The 22,967-nt window shown below is 39.9% G+C and overlaps 1 protein-coding gene across 9 annotated transcripts in view; it reads right to left on the bottom strand.

Moving 5' to 3' along the window:
* Positions 1 to 22,967, bottom strand: part of Eya1 (EYA transcriptional coactivator and phosphatase 1) — a 140,746-nt gene that overhangs the window by 62,538 nt on the left and 55,241 nt on the right. For all 9 annotated transcript variants that reach the window (XM_076924333.1, XM_076924329.1, XM_076924328.1 and 6 more), the window contains 2 exons: positions 19,963 to 20,045; positions 19,365 to 19,551 (listed from right to left, as the gene is read on the bottom strand). In XM_076924333.1, the coding sequence (XP_076780448.1) occupies positions 19,365 to 19,551; positions 19,963 to 20,045 (270 nt within the window). The remainder of the gene's footprint in view (positions 1 to 19,364; positions 19,552 to 19,962; positions 20,046 to 22,967) is intronic.

The following is a 22,967-nucleotide window of genomic DNA, read 5'->3' as shown; positions in this document are numbered from 1 at the left end:
TGGAATTAAATGCTTCTCACTCTGCACCAGCTTTCCTGATTTTAACATCTTCTTCCTGCTACTTGTGCTACACAACTCAACTAATTTAATCTCCTAAGCCTCCCACTGCTCAAGTTTCTTAAACTCTCTCCAGTTGTTCAGGTTCACCCGCACTGAGCTGTGGGTGTGAAAATAATGTGAAGAGAGTTCATTTCCTTTAAGAAATTCTGGTTCCATGTTGTACTCACAGGCCTAGGTGCAACACCAAGGAGCTGGAATACATGGCTGCACCAACCAGGCAAAGCTCTGTCTATAACGGCTGAAAATTCATGGACACCCAAGCAAACACAAGAGGGTAAAATCAAAGAGGAAGGTTATGACATGGGGAAGGTAGAATTCTGCAGACTGTGAAGGAAATCCACACAAACAACTCTAACAGGACAGGTGTGCCAGTAAAGAGAGAATAAAATTCTGCCCCAGGTAGCAGCATGGGGGTGGGTGGGGGACACAACAAACACCAACAGTCTGATCTGGGTCTACAGAGCGTCTAGCAGCATAACAAGGAAGCTGGGATGACAGTGAAGAATTCAGCCAAGGAGAGGAAGCTTTACCTTTTGGGTGGCAAGAGCCTGAAGACAAGTTACACCCAAGAGTAGGAGACAAAGGAAGAGAAAATTCAGTAATTCACATGAGGAAGAAGCATGGTCTGAACAGAGGTGGTGGCCATGGATCTACATCCTGATTAGGAGGCACAGTCAGTAACTAACTAGGTAAGAAAAAATTCAAGACTCATGTCTGTGGTTTCACAACTGAGAATACTGAGGATGCAATGTAGAAAGAGGGGGTTACAGGGAAGAATGGAGGGGGAACCTCAAGATTAACACTGGAAGTAACTTTGAAGAGGACTGGGACAGTGATGGGGAATGGGGGAAGAGTGGGGAAGTGGAGGATGGGGGCATCTCTAGGAAGTCTCATAGGTCTGGGATGGGGAGGCCCCTGGGAGTCTATGGATGTGACTCTAGCTGAGAGTTCCAGCAATGGGGATATGGAACCAAAAGTGGCCACCTCCTGTAACCAGGCAGGACCCTCAGTGGAGGAATAAGGACACCAATCTACCCACAAAACCTTCAACCTAAAATGTATCCTGTCTATAAGAAATACAGGGACAAAGATGGACTCTTGGGGGGTTCTCAGAGACTGAAGCACCAACCAAAGAGCATACATGAGTTAGATGTAGGCCCCACACAGATATGTAGCAGATGTGCAGCTTAGTCTACATTTGGATTCCCCAACAATTGGAACGGGGGCTGTCCTTAAACCTTCTGACTGTCTGTGGACCCTGTTTTCATGGCTCTTTTTTCTCTCAGTTTTATGACCCAGTGTAGCAGTGGGGTTGGAACTATCTAACGGAGTCCAGTAGGCTCAGTATTTGATAAACATGGGTGTTTTCAAGTCTAGCCCTTTCTTTGCTACAGCTGTGCAGGTTACCTCACTATTTCTACCAGCCAAGAAAGTCTACACACAAAAGAAAGGGCTTTGTCTTCTTTAAGATCTAATTTACAAGCTAATGTTCACCTATGTGATTATTTAATTATGTAAGTATTTGCCAATACTGCAGAAGCTTTCCATTCATTCTTCAACATGAAAAAGAAAGACAGGAGGCTTGGAACTCAGAAAACTCCAGTCTTGGCCAGTAATTCCTACTTGAACCTTGGGGATGTAGCTTCCAGTTTTTTCCAGCAACCCAACTCCTAACTTACCAAATTGAGAACACAGCCTGGATTGTTGAACTTCAAAGTTCCCTTATCTTTGGACATACAGTAGAGGTATTTTCCTAACAGTCAGCTCTTGGAGTAGCATAGTCAACAGACAACAACAACAACACACACACACAAAAAAAAAAAAAACCAAAAAAGCCTCCCAGTGAAGCCCCGCCTTCAGGTTTACATCCTGCTGTGTTCTGGCAAAATACTTCATGCTTTTCAACTTACCATCTGTTGTGTATATGCGTTGCCAAATAGTTTTCAAAAGGCTTATACCAATTTAAATCAAGTCAGTTTCATCACAATTTTATTCATGCACATAGGCTTTCTTGATGAAGGCATTGCTATTTGGGCATCATGTCCAATTAAAAATCATTTTAATATGAATATTTTGGAGGCATTTGTAAATATTTGCTTAACAGTTCTTTTCTTCCATGAACTATATAAACACAATTTATAAATATCACTTTATTATAATTAACATAACCCTTCTTTTCATATTTGAAGGCACTCTTCCAAGTCTGAGATTTCCTTAAAGTATGCTTTCCTTCCCAGCAGCCTTTATTTATATGGTATCTTGCTTCCCAGTATAAAGGGCTGGTTGCTTCCATGGAGATTTAGGGGGGAAGTGTTCATATTTATTCTACAAAAGCAAAGAACTTTTGATCTAAATTTACACCCTGCAGACTGGATCCACCAGTGGTCCTGTAAAAGTGGAATGGAGCGTTCCTGCAGGCTTCTGTGCTGGGGAGGATGGAAGGGCTCCTTGCTCATTTCTGGTCTGAGAAAGGAGAAAGACTGTTCTCTAAGCAAAACCTAGTGATGACCCAAGGATGCTCTTGTCACACGGACAATGACACAGGGCTGTGCCCAGAGGTCCTGTGTTCTCTGCTACACCCTAAATCTGTATGCTAAGATGAGACCATTGATGAAGTGAAGAACTTAGTATAAAATCGTTAGGCCAGTGGCTCTCGACCCTCCTAATACTTTGATCCCTTAAGACACAGTTGCTCACAATGTGTTCCCCCCCCCCCCCAGCATAAGATTATTTTCATTGTTGCTTCATAACTATAATTTTGGTACTGTTATAAATCATTGTGTAAATATTTTTGGAGATAGAGGTTTGCCAAAGGAGTTGTGACCCACAGGTTGAGAACTGCTGTTTTAGGAAGACTATCTAAGCTCAGTGAACACAAGAGAAGGTTATTGGTAATTGTGCTGTGGTTATGGCAAATATGGGGCACAGAATACAAGAACAGACTCTCCCTTCAGGCATGGGTCAGGCAAAGGTTTCCTATGGTGAACATTACTCACAAATTCCATGCCTAGTGCTTCTGATATAACATGTATATGATCCCTGGGTCTAATCCATTGTTTGCAGTCATGGGTGCCCTGGGGACAATCAGACTCCAGGACAGGGACTCACACTAGCGTCACCATGTAGCAAGTAACACATTTCTGAGAAAAGAAAAAAACTTGAGGCCGAGTGTCTTGTTCACTCTATTGGAAAATCAAACAACCTGGGTGAAAAGGTAGAGGGGAAAAAGAACCCTGGAGGCCTTTCGAGCTGAGTAACTTTGTCTGACATCAAAAGAACTTTCACTCTGAATCTGACAGATGTCTCTTATGGCTAGACAGTACATGAAATAGTCACTCTTCCCATAAGGCAGGTAGGGAAAGGCCGTCTGGATTCATGCTCTATGGCTAGAGACTGTCAGAATGGAAACCCGACATTTCCATTACTCTCAAAGCCCTAAAGACTTGTCAGCAGTGGCTTCCACTCCATGCTTGAATTCTCATGTGACTCAATAACGTAGAAGCCACATGCTCACAGTAGAGTGCATATACATATACACACATTCCACCAGGTTCCCTGCTTTTTTTTTTTAACTAATAAAAGTGGAACAATGTTGAAATACTTTTTAAAAAGGTCCTTAATATAAAATTCTTTTGTGAAAATGATCTTGGAAACTAATCCGTTTAGAGCAGCCGTAGTAACTTTTGCTCTTGGGATTCAAGGAATGGAAGAAATGGTTTTCCTGTGTCATTCATTCTTGTGCCTGTGAGTGGTTGCTGGAGGCTGAGTCTCATGATGCTGAGAACATGCTTCTCCAATGAGTTCCAGCCCCTTCTCTGCCTTCTAAGTGGTTGTCAGTGTTATCTCTATGCTGACAATGAATCACAAGGCCTGACACTGCGAGTGCCCTGTCCTGTCTTTCTATTCTACCACTTAGAATTCTGACATGAGAAAAGCTAGCTGATGATGATATCCTGTGGGTTCTACATATTTCTGAAGTGTTTCCCTCCTCATGTTTTAGATAATTCCCATGTCTCCATCTCTGCTCCTCTGTGCTGATGGCAACTTCTCCCAAATGCTTCCCATCCCACTTCCCATGTTCTCTCAGCCTTCTACACATGGTCTTCCTTCCAGACCTTCCTACATCCTGTTGCTTCTCCCCAGAACACTCTTCCTAAGATACTGAGGTGGTTCCCTTCTCTCCGACTTCAGGTCTTGGCTAAAGTCACCTTGCCAGGTAAGTCTTCCCAGATAGGTTGTCTGCCTTGATTCCACATTCCTCCCTGAGCTGCTCATTCCTGCAGGCCCTCTGGACTACAGCTCACTGTATTCTGCCTCTTACACCAACAGACGCTCCAGAGAGCCACTGCTCTATTTTTGCATACTGCCATGGCTCTAGCATCCAGAATTATGCCTGAAAGGTATCGAGGTTTAAAACACATTATTTTCACAACCTGGTAGGGAAACAGTCTTTGGTCCACACACCAAAACGCACCTCATCACTGATACACCCCTCCGAAAGTCTATTTAACTATTTTCTTGAGAAACATGTCTGAGGTAAATACTGCTTAATGTATCTCCACTCTATTTGAGGAGGAGCTGACAGGAGACATCAATCAAATGCACTAGATTCATTTCCAACTTCTCACCTCAGGGATTCTAACAGTATAGAGTTTGATGGAGACCTGGCCCACTCGTGCTGAGGTTGTGCTGGAGTTGGGAACTGAAGGAGTGGAGGAAACAGGACTCCCTCCCAATTTCAGCATCACTTCTACCAGACTGGTCAGGTATATGTTAGAATCTTCATCGATTAATAGGTAAATAAAACATAAAGGATAGGTTAATAAAACATAAAGGCTGCCAGCTAGTATGCCAGCCAGGACACAAACCCAGGGCAGAATATGAATAATATTTGTTTAAGGTTTTGTTTTTATAATGAACAATATAACCTACATATAAAACAAAAGGTATCCAGTCTGCATACATTCCAGAGTTGACTTGCTTGCTTGTGATTTATGTGATTATCTGGATGTTGTATTCTCCTGAGTTCCCTCAACAGCAGAATTGTGACAATACTATTGTAAAGGTATCACATAATTGATACGTGTAAGGAAATATTTTTGCTCAAGCTCATTAGTGTTGCTGCCAGGTTGTCTGTTCAAAGCTGTCAACCTGGGTTGGCTACGTTGTTTGTAGAGACAATGATACTGTGATCTCTCAGTTGGAACTCCTTTCATCCTTCAGTGAAGTTCAAATTCAAGCATGTTCTGCTGGACAAAACGCCCTGTCCTGGAGCCCATGTATAAATGCTCTGTTGTGCTACCTTGAAACCTATCTCCCCTCACTGCCTTTTGTCTGTCTCTCGTGCAGACATCAATGAGGACAACATTCATCTCCTTTGTTATTTTCCCTTCCAGTATCTTCTATGAGACATCTCCACTAGGCTCTCTTTAGGACCCTGCTAGTCTTTCTAGTACTGATTATAACATTTTAGCTTCTTTGGGGTTCATGCTCTGACTTCTTTATCTCCCCAAAAAATAACTGGATATTCAAGGCAACGGGAGCTTGATCTCATGAGACTTTGGCGCACATATTCATTCATTCATTCATTCATTCATCCATCCATTCATTCATATTCTCTCTCCCTCTCTCCCTCTCTTCTCCTTCTCCCTCTGACCCTTTTCATCTGGCTTGGAGGGATGAGGGGCTGAACTTAGGACCTTACACATGCTAGGCGAGTGTTTAACCTCTGCTCTGTAACCCAATCCGCTTGACGCAGATCTTCAGATTCTCACCCTTCTCCACAGAAAAAAACAGTGTTTTCTATGTCCCCGAATGTTAGGGAACAGAGCAATGTGATTCAAAAGCACAACTGAATATGTCTCAAGGGAAATGGAAATATAGTCTTTTATTGTAACCCTTATCTATCTCAGAAGCATAGTCCAGGGAGATCGTTAGATGAACAACTTCTGAAACAGGTGCTGCATGGAAAGCCCCAAAGTATACTGGGAGAGGAAGACGCCATGCAACTCTCACAATGCACTCAGGACAGAAAGGTAGTGTGGGGTGACATAAAGCAGTCCTTCAGTTTGGGGGTTCTATTTGACCACAGACAGTGCACTTTTAAAAATAAAGAATTTGAATTAAGGAAGTTTGGGGCTCCGAATATAACAAAGAAAGGATGGAACAGCGGAGGCTACAACTAGTGGTGCTGGGGTTGGATCCCTGAGTGTCTCCGGAGTTCCCTTTGTTACAGACTTGGTCCCCAGGCTAGCACTACTGGGAACTAGTAAAAACTATTTTGATTTCTCTTCTTTTGCAGTGCTGGAAAACCTTTCCAGAGCCACATGTCAGACAAGTGCTCAGTCCTGAGCCATATCTGCAGTATCATTGAAATATCTTCCTTCCAGGGATGGGCTCTTAGTCACTGGAGCTCCCCTTGGAGAAGACTGTGGGACTGCTTCCCTCTCCTCCTCTTTTCTTTTCCTTCCTGGGAGAGTGCTTTTTACTGTACCACACCACACGTCCCATCCATGATGTGCGGCCTCTTCACAGGCCCAAAATAATGAAGCCAACACATCTTAGATGACAACTGCCAAAATGGTGGACCCAAGTAAACCTTTTTCATGTGTTGATTTTCTCAGGTAGCTTGTTATGGTGACAAGAAGCTGACTAACATATGTGACTGTTCAAAATGGTCTGTGTGCGTACTCTCCAAAGAGGTGACATCATTCGGTCTCACAGCTGTAAGTCAGTATGCAAATTCAAGGGCTTCCTGAGTATGCAATAACTGTTGAATAAAACATCTTACTTTTTATTGTATTTTCTGTATGATTTACACCATACTTTTTCAAGAAAGGTTGAGAATAACCTACCTACTAAATATTAGATCACACAAATGTGGGTTCCAAGTGTTCATGTGTCTGAAGGTCAAGCCCAGGCTTTAACCTTCAGGAGCTCTCCACCCGTCAAAAGCCCTGGGGATCTTCCTGCTCACACCTCCCCCAAGCTCCTCAGTTCCAGGATTGCATGTGTGCATTACCACACTCAGTTCTCCTCAGTGCTAGAATTGCAGGCCTTCATCACCACATTTAGCTTTTTCCTTGGTTTCTGGGAAACTGAATCAAAGCCCTCATAGCACCTTACTAAGAGAGCCATCTCCACATCACCCGCCCCCTCCCCCTTTTTTGGCAGGAAAGGGACGGGATGCCAGGAGACTATAGAACACACCGGTTTCTATGCCCTGAGGTTTGTAGTCAACACTGAAAAAAGGCACATGTGTAGGCCAGAAGGCAGCTTGAAGAGTTAGATCTCTCCTCCCACAGTGTGGGTCTTGGGTACTGAACTCAGATCAGGCACGTTATCCACTGAATTATCTCACTGGCCCTAAGCAGTTACTTCTAATGCAGTTATGAGTTCCTGGATTCAGTGAGACATTGGAGTTAGCCATGCTGAGAGAGACATTATATTCTCTAAGGAAATTCACAGGGCACTGCCAGGGAGAGTCCAGGCAGAAGGTCAGAGGCCTAAGAGAGCCTATGATATTCCTCAAAAGGAACTTGGGATTCATGGGGTTGCCAAAGCAAGGGGCTATTATCCTTTACCTGGGACAGTATGCCAAGAAAAATATGTACTTGAAGATTTTCTTTTATTATATCCTTGTAAACAGGAAGGAAGAAACAAACAAATAAATTAAAAAAAAGAAAAAGAAAAGGACTTCCAGAAAGTCTTGAATAATAATAATAATAATAATAATAATAATAATAATAATAATTATTATTATTATTATTATTATTATAGATTCCCAGTGAATATTACCTTATCAAAAATTATCAGACTTGGGGCAGGAGAGGTGGATTGGTAGCAAGAGTGTTTACTGCCCAGGCATGAGGACCTGATATCAGATCCCAGCACTCATATGAAAACTTGGCTACCAAGTTTTGGGAAGGACATGTATCACTGGGGTTTGCGGGTCATAAGTGTAGCTCTAGATCATGGTTACTGGCACCATTTCAAAAGAACAAAGTAGACAGAATAGAACAGAGCACCCAAATGTCCTTCTCTAGGCTCCACACATATACTTAGGCATTCATGCATGTGTATAACACACACACACACACACACACACACACACACACACACACACACACGCACATCATGCAGCCCCACCACACACAAACCAAAAACCAGACTTAAAGGAATCTTCATAACTTGGGTTACCAGAAGAGTAGTCTTCCCATAAACTCTTGTACGGCATCAAGGGAAGTCATGCCAACTTGTTGACTGGCATTAGATTGTAAACCAGTAGTTCAGAGATCAATGCTGATTGAATTAATTGTGGAGGACATCTATGACAACAATATATGTATTCTGTAATCATGATGTCTCTTTCACACAGGCATGAGGTTTTTCTAGATACATTAATTCCTCAGTCATATTCTAGTGACTAAATAAAACATTATTTTTTTCTGCAGTGCATCCATTACCCACTGTTTAATGCTCTGTGGATAACCTCATTGGCTACATGTGGCTTCAATTCCCACATTCTTTCTATATAAGGAAAACAGGTAAGTCACATTTTACAGGTTTCACTGACACGTCTACAGGACACAATGTACAGAAGTAATAAACTGCAGGCAGGAAGAACCCATTGCTGGTCTGAATTAGCATTTCTTTATCCTGTCCTCTTTAGCTCCAGCACTCATTATGGTGTCTGTCACATAAATATTTACAAATCCCCACTGTCTACGAATGGAAGGGAACACCTGAGGGCCTGGGACATGCCAGATATTTTGTTAATTGTTCCATTTTATTGGTGCAGTTATCTTTCACCACAGACGAAAAGCATCCAAGTTGAGAATTTTAATCCAAAACATTAAAAATTTTCCAAATGTCTAAGATACTTTGATTTTTTAATATGATCCCCAAATGGAAAATACCACCTAACCTCATGTGATGGGTTTCAGACACACTAAAACACTATTTGAAACCACTCCCATACTTTGTACAAGGAGTATATTAAATCAACACAGACATATTCTGTTTCCATGCTTTCTCCTTACACACATGCAGCACTTTCAACATTTTGAAAAGTCAAGTCTAGAACACTTCTGCTTTCTATAATTTTATGTAAAAGATGCTCAAACTTCACTATTCTTAATTCCAAGAAACCTGTTGCTCATGGCCTGCCCAGAGCCAATGGCAGAATCAGGGTTCAAATCCAGGGATAGTTAGCCCAACTCCAGTTCCCTGCTTTCTCGCTCATTTTCTCTATGTTGAACTCTTTGGGAGTCTGGTGTCCAAGAGCTATTCAGAGATATTCTATGGCTGAGGTGTGGGGTAGGTGAAAAGAGGGGTGCTCAGACCATCATAACCAGGAAGGCAAAGAATATTATGTTCATCCTCAGTGAACATCACTATGTCAAAGGGCTAGGAGGAAACTGGAAAAGCAGAAAGATCTGGAACAGGACCTGGTAACCCATGCTTCTCTTTTACCTTGGGATTTTGCAGGTACCATAGAATACTCATCTCCAATGCTAGAAGGATGAGTTGTGTGGGAAAGATCAAGCCATGCCCTTCTGTTTCCTGATGCAGCCACTTCAGCATCTATCAGGAGCCTTCACCCGTGACAGGCTGAGATGCTGTGAAAATTTAACCTTTCTAGATTCCTTAAATGTATTCAAAATGTGACAGATGACCTTAGACAAATGAACTGAAAAGTCAGTCGTGAGTTTATAGTCAGCAGCTGCCCAATTATGCCATGTGAAATTTGTGAAGTGGATTTATAGATACAAGACGGTGTGGACTTACCCTCCACCTACAATCTAGATATTTTTCAGTCAGTTTAAAACTCAGAATCTATTTTCTCACAAAACAATGACAGATATGATTTCCAAATCAACCCACGATCACAAAACCAACTATAATCCAGGTGAAAATGGTACACACAACATAAAGTAGTAAACAAGTGTACCCCTAAGTAGCAGCATGGGTATGAATTGAGGAGCAGTAAAATTCCTTAAAGAATGGTACTAAGGAAAATTGATTTTAATTTTAGGACGAGATACTTGGTGAAGTTTTGGAAGAAGTCATAAATGTTTTCAAAAGTGTTAGAAAACTTATTTAGGACTCGAAGATTCCCACTTTCACCCTAAAATGGTTGGCTTCCATTTTACTTGATATGATTATTTGTTATCCCTGTACTTAGTGATCATCAACCATGACTTGAAAGTGGGTAAATAAAATTTTAAAAGGTAAAAATGCAAGTAGGCAAGGTGGAGAACGGCACTTTTGAGGATGAAGGAAAAGGGAAGAAAAGAATACAGAGATGACAAAGTGTTTGCTAAGCAAGACAGGGGGAGTAAGAAGTAGGGGGTGGGAAGCAAGGACAAAGTAGCCAGCACCATGCTCGCCCAACCTGGGAGACTAGCCTCAGTGGAGTAGGAGCAGGATCTGGAGCAGGAGTTAGGATCCATCAGCACCGATGGCCCAAGCTGGACTGGCCTGTGGCAAAGCCTGCAAGACCAGGCCCACTATGGAGCAGACACATTTGAGAAAGTGGAAATAGGCTCAAGTGACCCACACACTGATTTTAGAATTCTGAGACTCTAAAACACATGGGAACTTGAGGCTTGCCTTATCCCATGGGGTAGCTGCTCCCCGAAACCTGCGACATCTATCTGACAGAAGACCCCAGTGTACATGTCTCTGCTGAGTGCTGTGAATGACTCCAGAAACCACAACATTGCTGCAGCCTTTGCGGATTCTGTGTTTACATTCTCACTTCTCTGCCCATTTCAGAGCTCAGCCCCAGCTGCTCTGCGAAGCAGCCTGCTCTACTGATTAAGAAGCGAACTTGAAGCTAAGGATGGCCTAGAGCTGGTTTGACACGTTACGTGGACTTCATCTTAGCTTTCTCATCTGTGAAACTTCGGTAAATGTCTACACTGTTTATATCACATATATCTAGGTGAGGATTAAGTTAATGTGTCCAGGGGGAGGAACTGAATGTCGGAGGGTGGTGGCTATATCAGGTAAGAGCAACCTTGGGGCTGTTTACACAAGATAAGGGGCCACTCACTCTTCCCTATAAACACCACTGTGTTTTTCTCACTTTGTGCTGTGTTTGTGCTTATTACTGCTCAGTAATAAAAAAAATATTCATTAAACTTACTGAGTTTACAACTTTAGATATCAACCTACCAATCATACCCTTAACACTTAATCCAGAGTCTACTTACTGGGATGAGGGTTGGGTTGGTGGTGGAGCATTTGCTTAGCCCTTGGATTGACTGTTAGCACTTCAACAATCAAACAAACCCAGTATTAAATTGTCTTATCCCGGTTAAATGACGTGGGAGAGTGGTAAGCACAGAAAATCATCTGTCCTCTGACCAACCATCTCTCCTTAGCATGATCTGTGTTGGTCCAACGGGATGCTTAATCTTTTATCATATTTCAACTGAGAAAGCCATTGTAAAGAAAGCTGAAATAATGCGTGTTTGGAATTGTTAATTAAATTAAATAATATATGACTTTGATTTGTCTATGTACATAAGTACATACAAGACATACATTACATATAAATATACTGGAAATGATACCTGACTCCAATGTATGAAATGGCTCAGTAAGCTGTCCTGACTGTTGGTGAACTCATCAAAAATCTTACACAAGTCAAAGTGAGTCAGGAAGTAGATAATTTCTCTGTCTGAATTTGCACTTCTTAGAAACAAAGTGCAAAATTTGCAAGTGATAAAACCCATTTTTATTATATTTTGACATCATAAAACAAAAAGTGGACTTTATTTGCATGTAGTTTATAGTCCCATTAAGGGTAATGCTACATGTCTTTTGGGGAAGCAGAAAGGAAGAACAGAAATGCCATCGACACACAAACTCAACAACCCCTAACAAACATCTGTTTCCCTTTCTCACATCTTAATAGCCTGGCTATTTTAGATACAAACATTTGTTTTGCTGACAAATGTTTCCAAAAAAGTTAGTGAAGATTGTTTGACTCAAATGGTTTATTCTTGAGCTGAACAAATTGCAAACTTCTCCAGCATCTACAGGCATCTGCGAAAATGAGCAAGTATGGCCTGCAGATTTCTCAACCATTCCGGCCATGGCCAGCATGTGGGGAGTGGGATGCATACTATTGCAAACCTGTTTCATTTCCACAGTGAGCACCCCGAGGCATGGTCAGACTAGACTGCCTCTCCGACGTTTATGGGGAGATGGCCGGCAGTTTCGTTTCTCTCACATGGAGTTCCTGCAGGAGCATAGAGTTCTGGGCTCTGCACAAGATTCATCCCCCCTTTCAAGTTCTTTGCTCTAGTTTCTTGTGCCTTGGCAGGGATCAGAGAGACAGAGGGAACAAATGGTTTCCCATGCATATTGAATTCCCTCTTACACTGATTTTTCCTGTCACTTGAAATTTAATATTGGCAAGGTTCTTGCACATCACCTTAGCTGCTAACTTGTCTCCTAGCAGTCAGGGAGTGCAAAGGGAGAGTCTGACCAATTTTAGTGGGGCAGGAATTTACATTTCTTGTGGTGTTCATACTAAAATTCACTCTTAATAGATAAGTAATTAGCTTTTATTTCACATTAATTTCAAATGTGTTTTTTTTTTTTACCATACATCCATTTCTGTCACTCTGACTTGCTTTATAACAGTTTTTAAAAATGTTAAGATTCTTTTCCTAAGAATTCAGCCACAAAATTCTTATCTTAATACCTAATGTTTATTGAACATTAAATAGCTATATACCTTTAGGATCCACTGTAACAAAACTGACTCTCTCTAACGCATTCTGACTTTTGGTAACTCATCAAAAATAAGTTAGATGAACCTGTAAGATGGGGGCAAAGAGAATTGACCTCGTGGTACATTGCAAGGCTGTGTATGATAATGAACTATAAGCTCTGAACTGCACTTGAGTATATCTGATTATGTATTATTCTAAAGATAATAGTTGACATATTTAGTAGGAACTGTTCTGAGAGATTTGGATTAAAAATATGTTTTCAAGGCAAAATTACTTAACAAAGAATAGTAGCTGGATTGCAAATTGTATCCATATGATTCATATGGTGTGGTGTATGTGTAAAATGTGGTGTGTGTGTGTGTATAAAATGTGTGTGTACGTATGTATGTATGTATGTATGTATATAGTCAGAATAGACTGCCTCTCCTACGTTTATGGGGAGATGCCTGGCAGTTTCGTTTCTCATTCTGTCACTTGGAGTTCCTGCAGGAGCACAGAGTTCCAGGCTCTGCACAAGATCCACCTCCCTCTTCAAGTTTTTTTGCTCTAGTTTCTTGTGCCTTGGCAGGGATCAGAGAGGCATATATATATGCCTCTCTAATATATAGGCATATATAAGGGGCTTAGGTTCTTCCTTAAGAAAACTCAGTTTATTTTAAAAGTTCCTTTGTAATAATACTTTCAATTTGCTAAATTATTTTTATACATTCTTTTGAATATACACATTTGATTATGTTGATTTAAGGGTTTGGTATAAGGTACTACAATTTATACCCCAAAGCCTAAGACATGGTATGTTAATATTAGCAAAAGATAAAACTCCTTGAAATTTCTTTTCCTTCTTTATCGATTTTTAAATGAAAGGAATTATTGAGCTACTAAATCATTTAAAATCTATCAATTTAAAGTTAACAAAATCTTGATTTGATTTTGACACTGTTTCTTGTCTGGGATGGCAAGGAAACTACAGAGCTGATTTTGGTTCAACTTCTCTTTGATAGATAGTGCCGCTCTAATTTTTATGAATATCCTTCTTCATAGGACCAATACACTTTCTCTAATGATAGAAAGCCATTTAACTGAGAAGAGAGAAATAGTTGAATGATCATGTTTCTGAAAATATTGTATACCATCAAAATTCTCAGCTTTTACTTTTCTATATGTTCACTGAAAGAAAGGATTTCAATGGAAGCGATAATTATGTAAACATATTTGGAGTAAATTAAAAATGAAAACTGAAATTTTGTGGTACTCGGAAACCCAAGTCTGAAGAAGGCTTGAAATCAGTCATTCTAACAAGGAAAACCAAGAGACTGAAGCCAAAAACACAACACAAAATTCACAAAAGGAAGTCAATGAAATAAAAAAAGATAATAATAAAGAGAAGAAAAGAAACAAAACAGCCTTCCTTTTTCTGAAATAAGATCAGTTAATGATTTGGCAACACAGTCTGACTAACCATGATGAAAAAGGACAGGAGCGGGTTGCTAATATCACAAATGAAAGAAAGACATCACTGAAAACTCTACAAGTATTGAAATAACAAGAAAACTTATCATAAGTCAGGAGCACATATGTCTATGGTTACAGCACTTAAGGATAAGGCAAGTGTCAAGAGTTTGAGGTCAGCTCAATCTACATGTCTCAAAAAACCAAAAAAAACCTAAACAGAATAAAACACAATATTATAAACAACCCTATATACACTAGTTAGGTAGAGTAGGTGAAATGAACCATTTTCTTCAGAGAAATGGCCTGCTGAACCTCTCATAAAAGAGATAACTTAAACAGACCCACATGTATATGAGCTAATCATAGATTTAAAGAGAAATCACTAAACCCATATGGGTTCACTAGTAGTAAATATTATCAAACATTTAATGAGCAAACTATTCGAATTCTCTGTACTTGTCTAGAAAACACATTCAGTGGGAATGTTTCCCAGCTTAGGCAACGAGGCCAGCATTATGCTAATACTAAAACCAGACAAGGGCTTCTCAGGATATGAAAACTGTAGACAAGAATCTCTCATGAATATAAATGTGAAGATTCTCAGGAAAACATCAGCAACTGAGTCCAAGAATGCACACAATAGACCATACGCTATGACCAAGTGGGAATTATCGAAGGTACGCAAGGCTGGTCAGCATTGGAAAGTGACATGGATGCAATCCATCACATCACCATGCTAAAGAAGAAAAGTTACACATATTTTAACAGATGTGGACAAAGCACTCCACAAAATGCAATAGCCTCAATCAGGACAAAGCAGGATCTTTTCTTGATAAAGGTCATTTAAAGATAGGGACAAGGCTTACATTCCACTGGATGGCCACACAGTCAGGAGTACACAGACAACACAAATTGGAGCCAATACATTATTTAAAAAAAAAAAAAATAAGACATGTAGTTGGGTCTGGGAGAGGAGGAAGTGACTATGGGTAGAATTAGGGAGAGGAGTTAATAGGGGTTAAATATGATCAAAAATATAATGTATACAATTCTTCACGAATTAATACGAGTACATATATTTTAAATGATACAGTTAATCTCATTAGAATAAGGACAGGAAAAATATACTAGGAAACACGGCTGATCAAAAGCAGACTCAGAGATGCTTTTGTGGTGCAAGAAATAAGTCTCTGTTTACAGATGACAACTGTCTTGTCTTCCTAGTCAATATTAAAGAATGATTCTCTTCCCTAAAGATGGGAAAGGAAACAGCTGAAATTAGTGATCATAACAGGGTAAAACATAAGAAGTAACAGAAATAAGATTACTGCTTTCTTACCACCCTCATTTACATCAGCAGGGGAGAGGGGGAGAGAACAACAAAGAAAGCGAGGCTGCAGACATTTACAAGAACTGTTTTAAGAAAAGTATAACACCCACATGAAAGAAACACAAGATATTCAAGGCTTGTGGATAGAAAAGTTCAGCATTGTCAAGATACCAGCTTGTTAGCAAATTCATCTAGGAATCCAACTGAATCACAGGTGAAATTCTAGACTAGTCTGTCTCAACCTATGGGCTTCAGCCCTGTCAGGGTTCAATGACACTTTCTCAGGGGTTGCCTAAGACCATTGGAAAACACAGATATTGATGTTACAATTCATAATGGTAGCAAAAGTACAGTTATGAGTTATGGCTGGGAGTCAGCACAACATGAGGGACTGTATTAAAGGGTCACAGCTTTAGGAAGGTTGAGAACCACTGTTCTAGACATTTACTTTATGAGTCATTTATGAAAATGATTCCAAAGTTTAGATGAGGCAAAAATCTTTGAAAAGAAAACATCATTTTGGAGAAGAGTAAAATCACAAGATATTTTCTGACTTGTTGAGCTACAGTGGTCAAGGCAACATACACTGGAAAGATAATCACCATATCAGAGAAATTTAATATGGAGCTCAGAAATGCACATCAGAATGGTCAACTGATACGTGACGAAGAAGAAGTTGCAATATAACGGAGAAAAGTCTTTTCATAGTGATTCCAGAACAACTGGGGCTCCTCATATAGAAAAGAAGAAACCTGCGGCCTTGTCTACATCTTGCACAAAAACAAATTCAGAGTGTATCAACACTTAAACATACAATGCAGAGCTCAGAACCACTCAGGCAATAACAAGGGAGACATTCTTAATCATGTTGAGTTTGGCAATAGTTTTTTAACACAATATCAAAGGTGTGATCTGCAAATAAACAAAACAAAGCAAAACAACAAGAACAACAAAAAAACCCCACCAAAAACCTGATAATGTAAATTTCATTAAAAGTGAAACTTCCTCTGTGATGATAAATCCTGTTACTAGAAACCCATGTCCTAGATAAAAACATTTGCGAAATATGTGTGTACCATGAGGCTTGAGGGCAAAGTATAAACAGAATCATTGAAATATTAAGAGAACAACCTGATTTAAAATGGACAACAGTATTGCTCAGAGACACCTGACCGAAGAAGACATATAAGATTGTGCATATGAAAACACATCCCGCTCAATGCACCATTAGGGAACAGCAAATTAAAACAAGGTACCATAGCAGTGATAATGGTCAAAATCCAAAATATCAACACCATGGAGTGTTGACTAAAATGTGGAGCAACTGGAATATTGTTGGTAAGAATGCAAAATAGTAGTCACGTGAAAAATACCATAACTTTGCATATAATCAGGAACCGTACTTTTAAACATCTACCAAAAGAGAGTAGAAAACGCTCGTCAATGTATAGAGAATAAATGGTTGGCGTGTTTGGCTCTAAATGGGACAGACATAGCATAACTCTCTCCTAGAGGCTCAGGAGTCATTGCAGAAGAGGGGGCGGAAAGCCTGTAAAACCCAGAAGCAATGGGTGACTACAAGGAAACAGTATTTTCTAAACGCAACAGGGCAACTGCACAGCAACTGTGACAGCATGCAGAAGACCTGGACAAGCTCAAGCCAGACAAAAATGCCATCATGGAGTTGGGGAAAGAGGGCACAAAGTCCCACTACCTGAGGAGCTATTGTCATTTGATTGCTGCTGGAAGAGGAAGAGTCAGTTTTATTTAAGGGTATGACTCCTAGTGTGACCCCTGGTATGTCCACTATTCTCCAGGACAGCCCCCACGCTAGGGTATTTGGGCAATACAAATACTCTGTACTTGAAGGACTTAAAGAGATAGACTACAGATAAAGACAGATGGCGGAGATAAAGAATACAGAATATAAGGTGATGGGCTGGGAGAGGGACATGGATCTGAGAATGGGTGGATGGATCTGTTAAAAGGGACATTGTGTGAGGTTTGCAAAGAATAAAAATAGTATCTAAAAATTACACAGTATGAGAAAGCTGGGTCTGTACATGTTTCCCAAAACAAAAGAACAACAGCAGCAGCGACCAAAAAAGCCTATTAGTTACCTCTGTGTTCACTGTATAAAATACTGTGAATAAGGTGAAAACAGATGGCACAGATATAGAAAAGCAGACTGCTTAGAACACCACGTAGAAGCCAGTACAGCTTTCCTGGATTACAGAATACTGACTTTAATGCAATAGATTACTCAATTAAAAAAAAAAAACTACACTTGAAATGGTTTTAATAAATGTATATATTTTTAAGTTTAATACTTATTTCTATCTCAAAAGCCATCAGATAATACTTGAAAATAGTTAGAATTCTTTCATTTAATGAGTTTATGAATTTTATCATCAAAGTTTTTCTCTCATTCAGAGTGAGAAGGAAGGCAAGTTACTGCCCTGAACTTAGTGCTGGGATCCTTTGGAATTTTTTTCAGTGACTTCTGACTCTGAAACATAACATTCATTTTAGTGAGAAACTATGAACTTTTAAGAAATTTGAAAAATATTATTTACTTACTCCCCAGATCAACTATATTTTAGAGATATTAAATAGTGAAATTAAATTGAGTACATATGCTACCAGTGTTTTCTCCTGATGAAACCTCTAATGTATTGTCCACTCTTAAAATAAAATCATATATACATTTTGAAAATTATTTTTTATTGTTTTCTATGTGGCATATTTTTGTGTCCAAAAATGTAGACAATTTGGTGGTATCTGTTAATATTTATAAATGTACCATAGACAAGATTTATATTAGTATTTGTTAGACAAAAGCTGTTTTCATGTTTTAAGACAAACAGCTAAAACTGACATGCTAAGATTATGTCAGGGCACTGGGCTGCTCTGCATACCACTGTTTAAGCTGACTTAAGCAAGAAAGTAGGTTTTACTCCTGGGAATAGGCAACAGGAAGAAGCTCTGACTTTGTGGGAACAACAGCTGCTGTCAGAATCCATGAAATGAAGGGCTGACATTTTTAAAGTTAGGACAAGAGGGTGAAGTTGGAGAGAAAAAAAATGCAAAAAATAGAAGATTAACTGAGGGAATTACGCATAGAACGCTTGGAGGAGATTCATCCCACAAAGAACGAATCAGTGGGGAGAAAGAAACTGAAAAGACGTATGGATGGGGAAACACTTGTTTGTTGGACCTTGGGCAGAAGTATGAAAACAAAAATCATAGTATGTCTGGAGCGCAGAAGGACGGAGCCGGCTTGTTGGTTGGCACAATTTCCCTTTGGTATTACTTAACATTTTTCTTTTCAATTCTTAGCAATGTTGTGCTGGGGTGGAAAACATTGAATAATAATCAAAAATGTTAAATTACGAATAGGATAATTTATTTTCATATTCCAAATGTGGTATGGTATTAAAATATTCTTATATTAGTTATTAATAACAAGTAGTTATTTTTAAGTATATTCCTAAGGGCCACATGCTAAGTATACCATATCCTGAAAAATGAGAAATTGTCAAATAAATAAATAAAATCTCTCATGCTTTTGATAAGTTCATATACCTTATATCAACATTTTCAACGAATAAATAGCAATAACAGCGGTACCACAGTCGTGTGGGTCAGTGTAGTTCCGTGTTTATGAACACTAGCCAAAATAGCTCAACTTACTGCATGAGTTTATGACCTCAGAAAATGCAGTTAAAGCACTGAGAATCCAGCCAGGACTAATCAGAAAGCATGATTACCTGCTGTGGGGTCTGTGACCGCCTGACTCGTGACGCCAGAAGGGGGCTCCTGGAGTTGGTAAGTGGCATTGGCGGACGGTGTGGTTGGGCTGGTGTTACTGCTTGTCATGTAGTGTGCTGGATAAGGCGAGCTGTTATAATACTGTGCGTACTGACCCTGGCCAAAGCCGGGATACGACGGGTAGTCCTACCAAACCAAAGCACAGGAGAGTGGTCTGTTAAAGGACTGCTGTTCACTCCCTACACTGCAAAGCCAAGTCACAAATGCTTGTGTTTTCGTGTCTTTCCTGAACTCATATAAGCAAGTACATAATCACTCATGAGCTCAGCTCAGGCTTGCAAGCAAAGTTTAGGCAAGGATGCAGACACTCTTCAGAGCTTCCATTCCATGCCATGGTACAAAAGCAGGAGACCCATCTGAAAACCACAAGGCTCGTCAGAAATGACTGCTACATAGATTGTATAAAGAAAAAAAAAACATTTAAAAAGCTCAGGAAAGTGCCCACTCATATTTTAACATGAACAATTCTTCCTTTATGTAATAAAATCATGTTGTATTTTTAAATGTTTCAGAAGTTGAATTGCCTAATTAAATTACCTGCTGTGAGCTGTTAAATCCGGAGGAATTGGTGAGTGAATTATTTCCTGCATATAATCCTGACGATGTGGTAAAACTGCTACCTGAAACAGAGCAGAAAGACAGCGTCTCAGTGACGTACTCAGTCAGCTCGGAAAACGTCATTCCTGTAAGCCTGGGGTGAAGCCAGTTCTGTCCTCTGCACTGGAATCCACTTTCATGAATAACATTTTACTCTCCTAAAATAATTTACAATTTTAGGGGATGGAGAAATGGCCTGGTGGTTAAGCACTTGGTGTTCTTTCAAAGTACCCATAACCAGTTCCCAACACCTACATCAGGTAACTGCAGTTTTAGGGGATTCAATGTCTCTGGTCTCCTCTAGGAGCTACATTCATGCACACACACACACACACACACACGCACGCACGCACGCACGCACGCACGCACACACACCACAAAATAAAAATTAAATATTTAAAAAGATGGTTGACCATTTCAATTGTACTATAGTGTAGTAAAGAAGTTTAAATCTCAGAGTCCATGAGTAATTCAGAAAAGACAAAACAAACAAACAAACAAACAAACAAACAAAAAACCAAACAAACTAAGGTCAAAGGTATGCATTTGTCCAAAAATACCAGTCAATACATTTTAATTTGTAAAACACACTGGTTTTTATGTCTTTACATAAAATATGCAAAATATAAATGGAGCATTTTCTTCCCTGGAGCCCTTTCTGCTCTGTTCTCTTAGCTAGTTTTAATAAATGTTCATTCTCCTTCCTTAAAATAAAATAAAGTTATCCTATTAGATACACATTCAGGCTAGCTCAGAGACTATGTCGCTACTTCTAAGGAGGTATACTGCTCCCTGATGTCCTTATTTATGCGACCATTATAATGGGCCTTTGAGAAAGCTCTCATTATTTTATTTCACAGGAGAATAAATGGCAGCACTTGAAATTCTTAATACAAAGAAGATTGAAGGGGAAGATTTACTGCCACAGGTGCGGCTGAGAGCAACACTGGGTGTCCACACTGTCCAACAAGGAACAGTAGGCACCATGCACACACATCTCCATGTCCCTCCCTTACATCATTCATTCCGCTACTGCTGAGCTGGGCCAGATAAAAACACAATCGTTTTCTGATGGTCTGACTAGCAAGCATTTCTAAAATGATTAGGCTCAGAAATGAACAACTTTTAAAGACGTGTTATACCCTGAAGTACACTGTCACATGGTACATCTTTATGTACCAGACAACACAGAATTTTCCTGCTAAGAATTTACTCTAGGGAAGAATAAGAAGTTTATTTAGGGAACTCGTTAGCAAAGACACTTTGTCACTGCTTTCAACAGCAAAGCAGAGGAGCCCCAACCCTTCGTGGGCGCTGCCCTGAAACACAGTACAGATTGTTAGTGCTGTTGGTGACGTGAGATTTTTTTTCCATATTATTTTATAAAAGCACAAATTAAACCAACAAAAATACATTTAATTATCTTATTTTTAAATACATTGGAAACATGAAAATGTTAAGAAGTACAAAAACTGGGCTGGAGAGATGACTCAGCAAGACCTTGCTGCCGAGCCTGATGACCAGAGTTAAGTCCCCAGGACCACAGGGTAGAAGACAGACCTGCCTTAGGCAAGTCGTCTTTTTATCTCATGTATGCAATGGTTCACATTCATCCGGATACATACACACATATAATAAATGGGTTCATGGAGCCAATGTAGATTTCTAAATTTTATACTCAGGGCCTATACTGTTTCTAGGATTTTTTTCAAAAAGCAATTTTTGAAAAAATGAAATTGTATGTCAAAGAGTGTGTGTCTTAGTCGGGGTTTCTATTCCTGCACAAAACATCATGACCAAGAAGCAAGTTGGGGAGGAAAGGGTTTATTCAGCTTACACTTCCACACTGCTGTTCATTACCAAAGGAAGTCAGGACTGGAACTCAAGCAGGGCAGGAAGCAGGAGCTGATGCAGAGGCCATGGGGGGATATTAGTTACTGGCTTGCTTCCCCTGGCTTGCTCAGCTTGCTTTCTTATAGAACTGGAGATTACCACCCTTGATCACTAATTGAGAAAATGCCTTAGAGCTAGATCTCATGGAGGCACTTTCTCAACTGAAGCTCCTTTCTCTGTGATAACTCCAGCTTGTGTCCAGTTGACACAAGCCAGCCAGTACAGTGTGCTAAACAGCAAACGTGTAGGCGGATCAAGGTGTCTTCAACGGGAGCTCACTGCTTACAGGTAGATTAGTGACTAACACACAGTGGTTGCTTTTCCAACTATTTACTTACTATCAAACATTTAAATAGTAGCTTAACAGTCAGGACACACAGCTGTATTGGTGTTAATTTTGGGAGGTGATGGCATGGGAGCTCAGAGGACAACCCCAACTGTCATTCCTCAGGCACCTTCCAACTTCTGGAGGCATGGTCTGCAGAACTTTGCCACATAGATCAAGCTAGTCGCAGAGCAAGCCAACGGGTTCTCCCATCTTTGTCTCCAGTCTCAGCATCACTGGGATCTCAAGAGCACACTACCTTGCCTGATGTTTTACATGGGTTCTAAAGGTCAAAACTTGGATAACCTTTAAATACTTTTCTCATGCTTGCTAGGCAAGTGCTTTACAGACAAAGCCTTTTCTTAGGCCAGATTACGTTTTTGAAGCATCAATTAAGAACTGCCTGGACTCTGAACAGTTCACCTACATACTCTAAAATATGATTTCCTAATCTTTGAATCTTAAAAGGGTGCTCAAACAACAAGTGAAGTAGTATTTCAGAAAGCAAAGCAGTTCTTCCATACATAGAACAGGGAGGCATTATTGTTTATCCCAGAACACACAAAATTCTCCATTGTATTTATGCATCTTTTCCCTCTTTTGGCTTTTCCAAATGAGAAAAATACTTTATCCCTTTGTATATTAAAAATTCTTTCTTCTTTATTAAGCATCTATGAACCTTAAAAGCCAGATCCAAGAATTTGTTATTTTTATCAGTGGGGGAAAT

Source organism: Arvicanthis niloticus, chromosome 25 (assembly GCF_011762505.2).
Source record: "Arvicanthis niloticus isolate mArvNil1 chromosome 25, mArvNil1.pat.X, whole genome shotgun sequence".
NCBI lineage: Eukaryota > Metazoa > Chordata > Mammalia > Rodentia > Muridae > Arvicanthis > Arvicanthis niloticus.
Note: the sequence above shows the minus strand (reverse complement) of the source record. Positions and strands in the feature narration are given on the sequence as shown.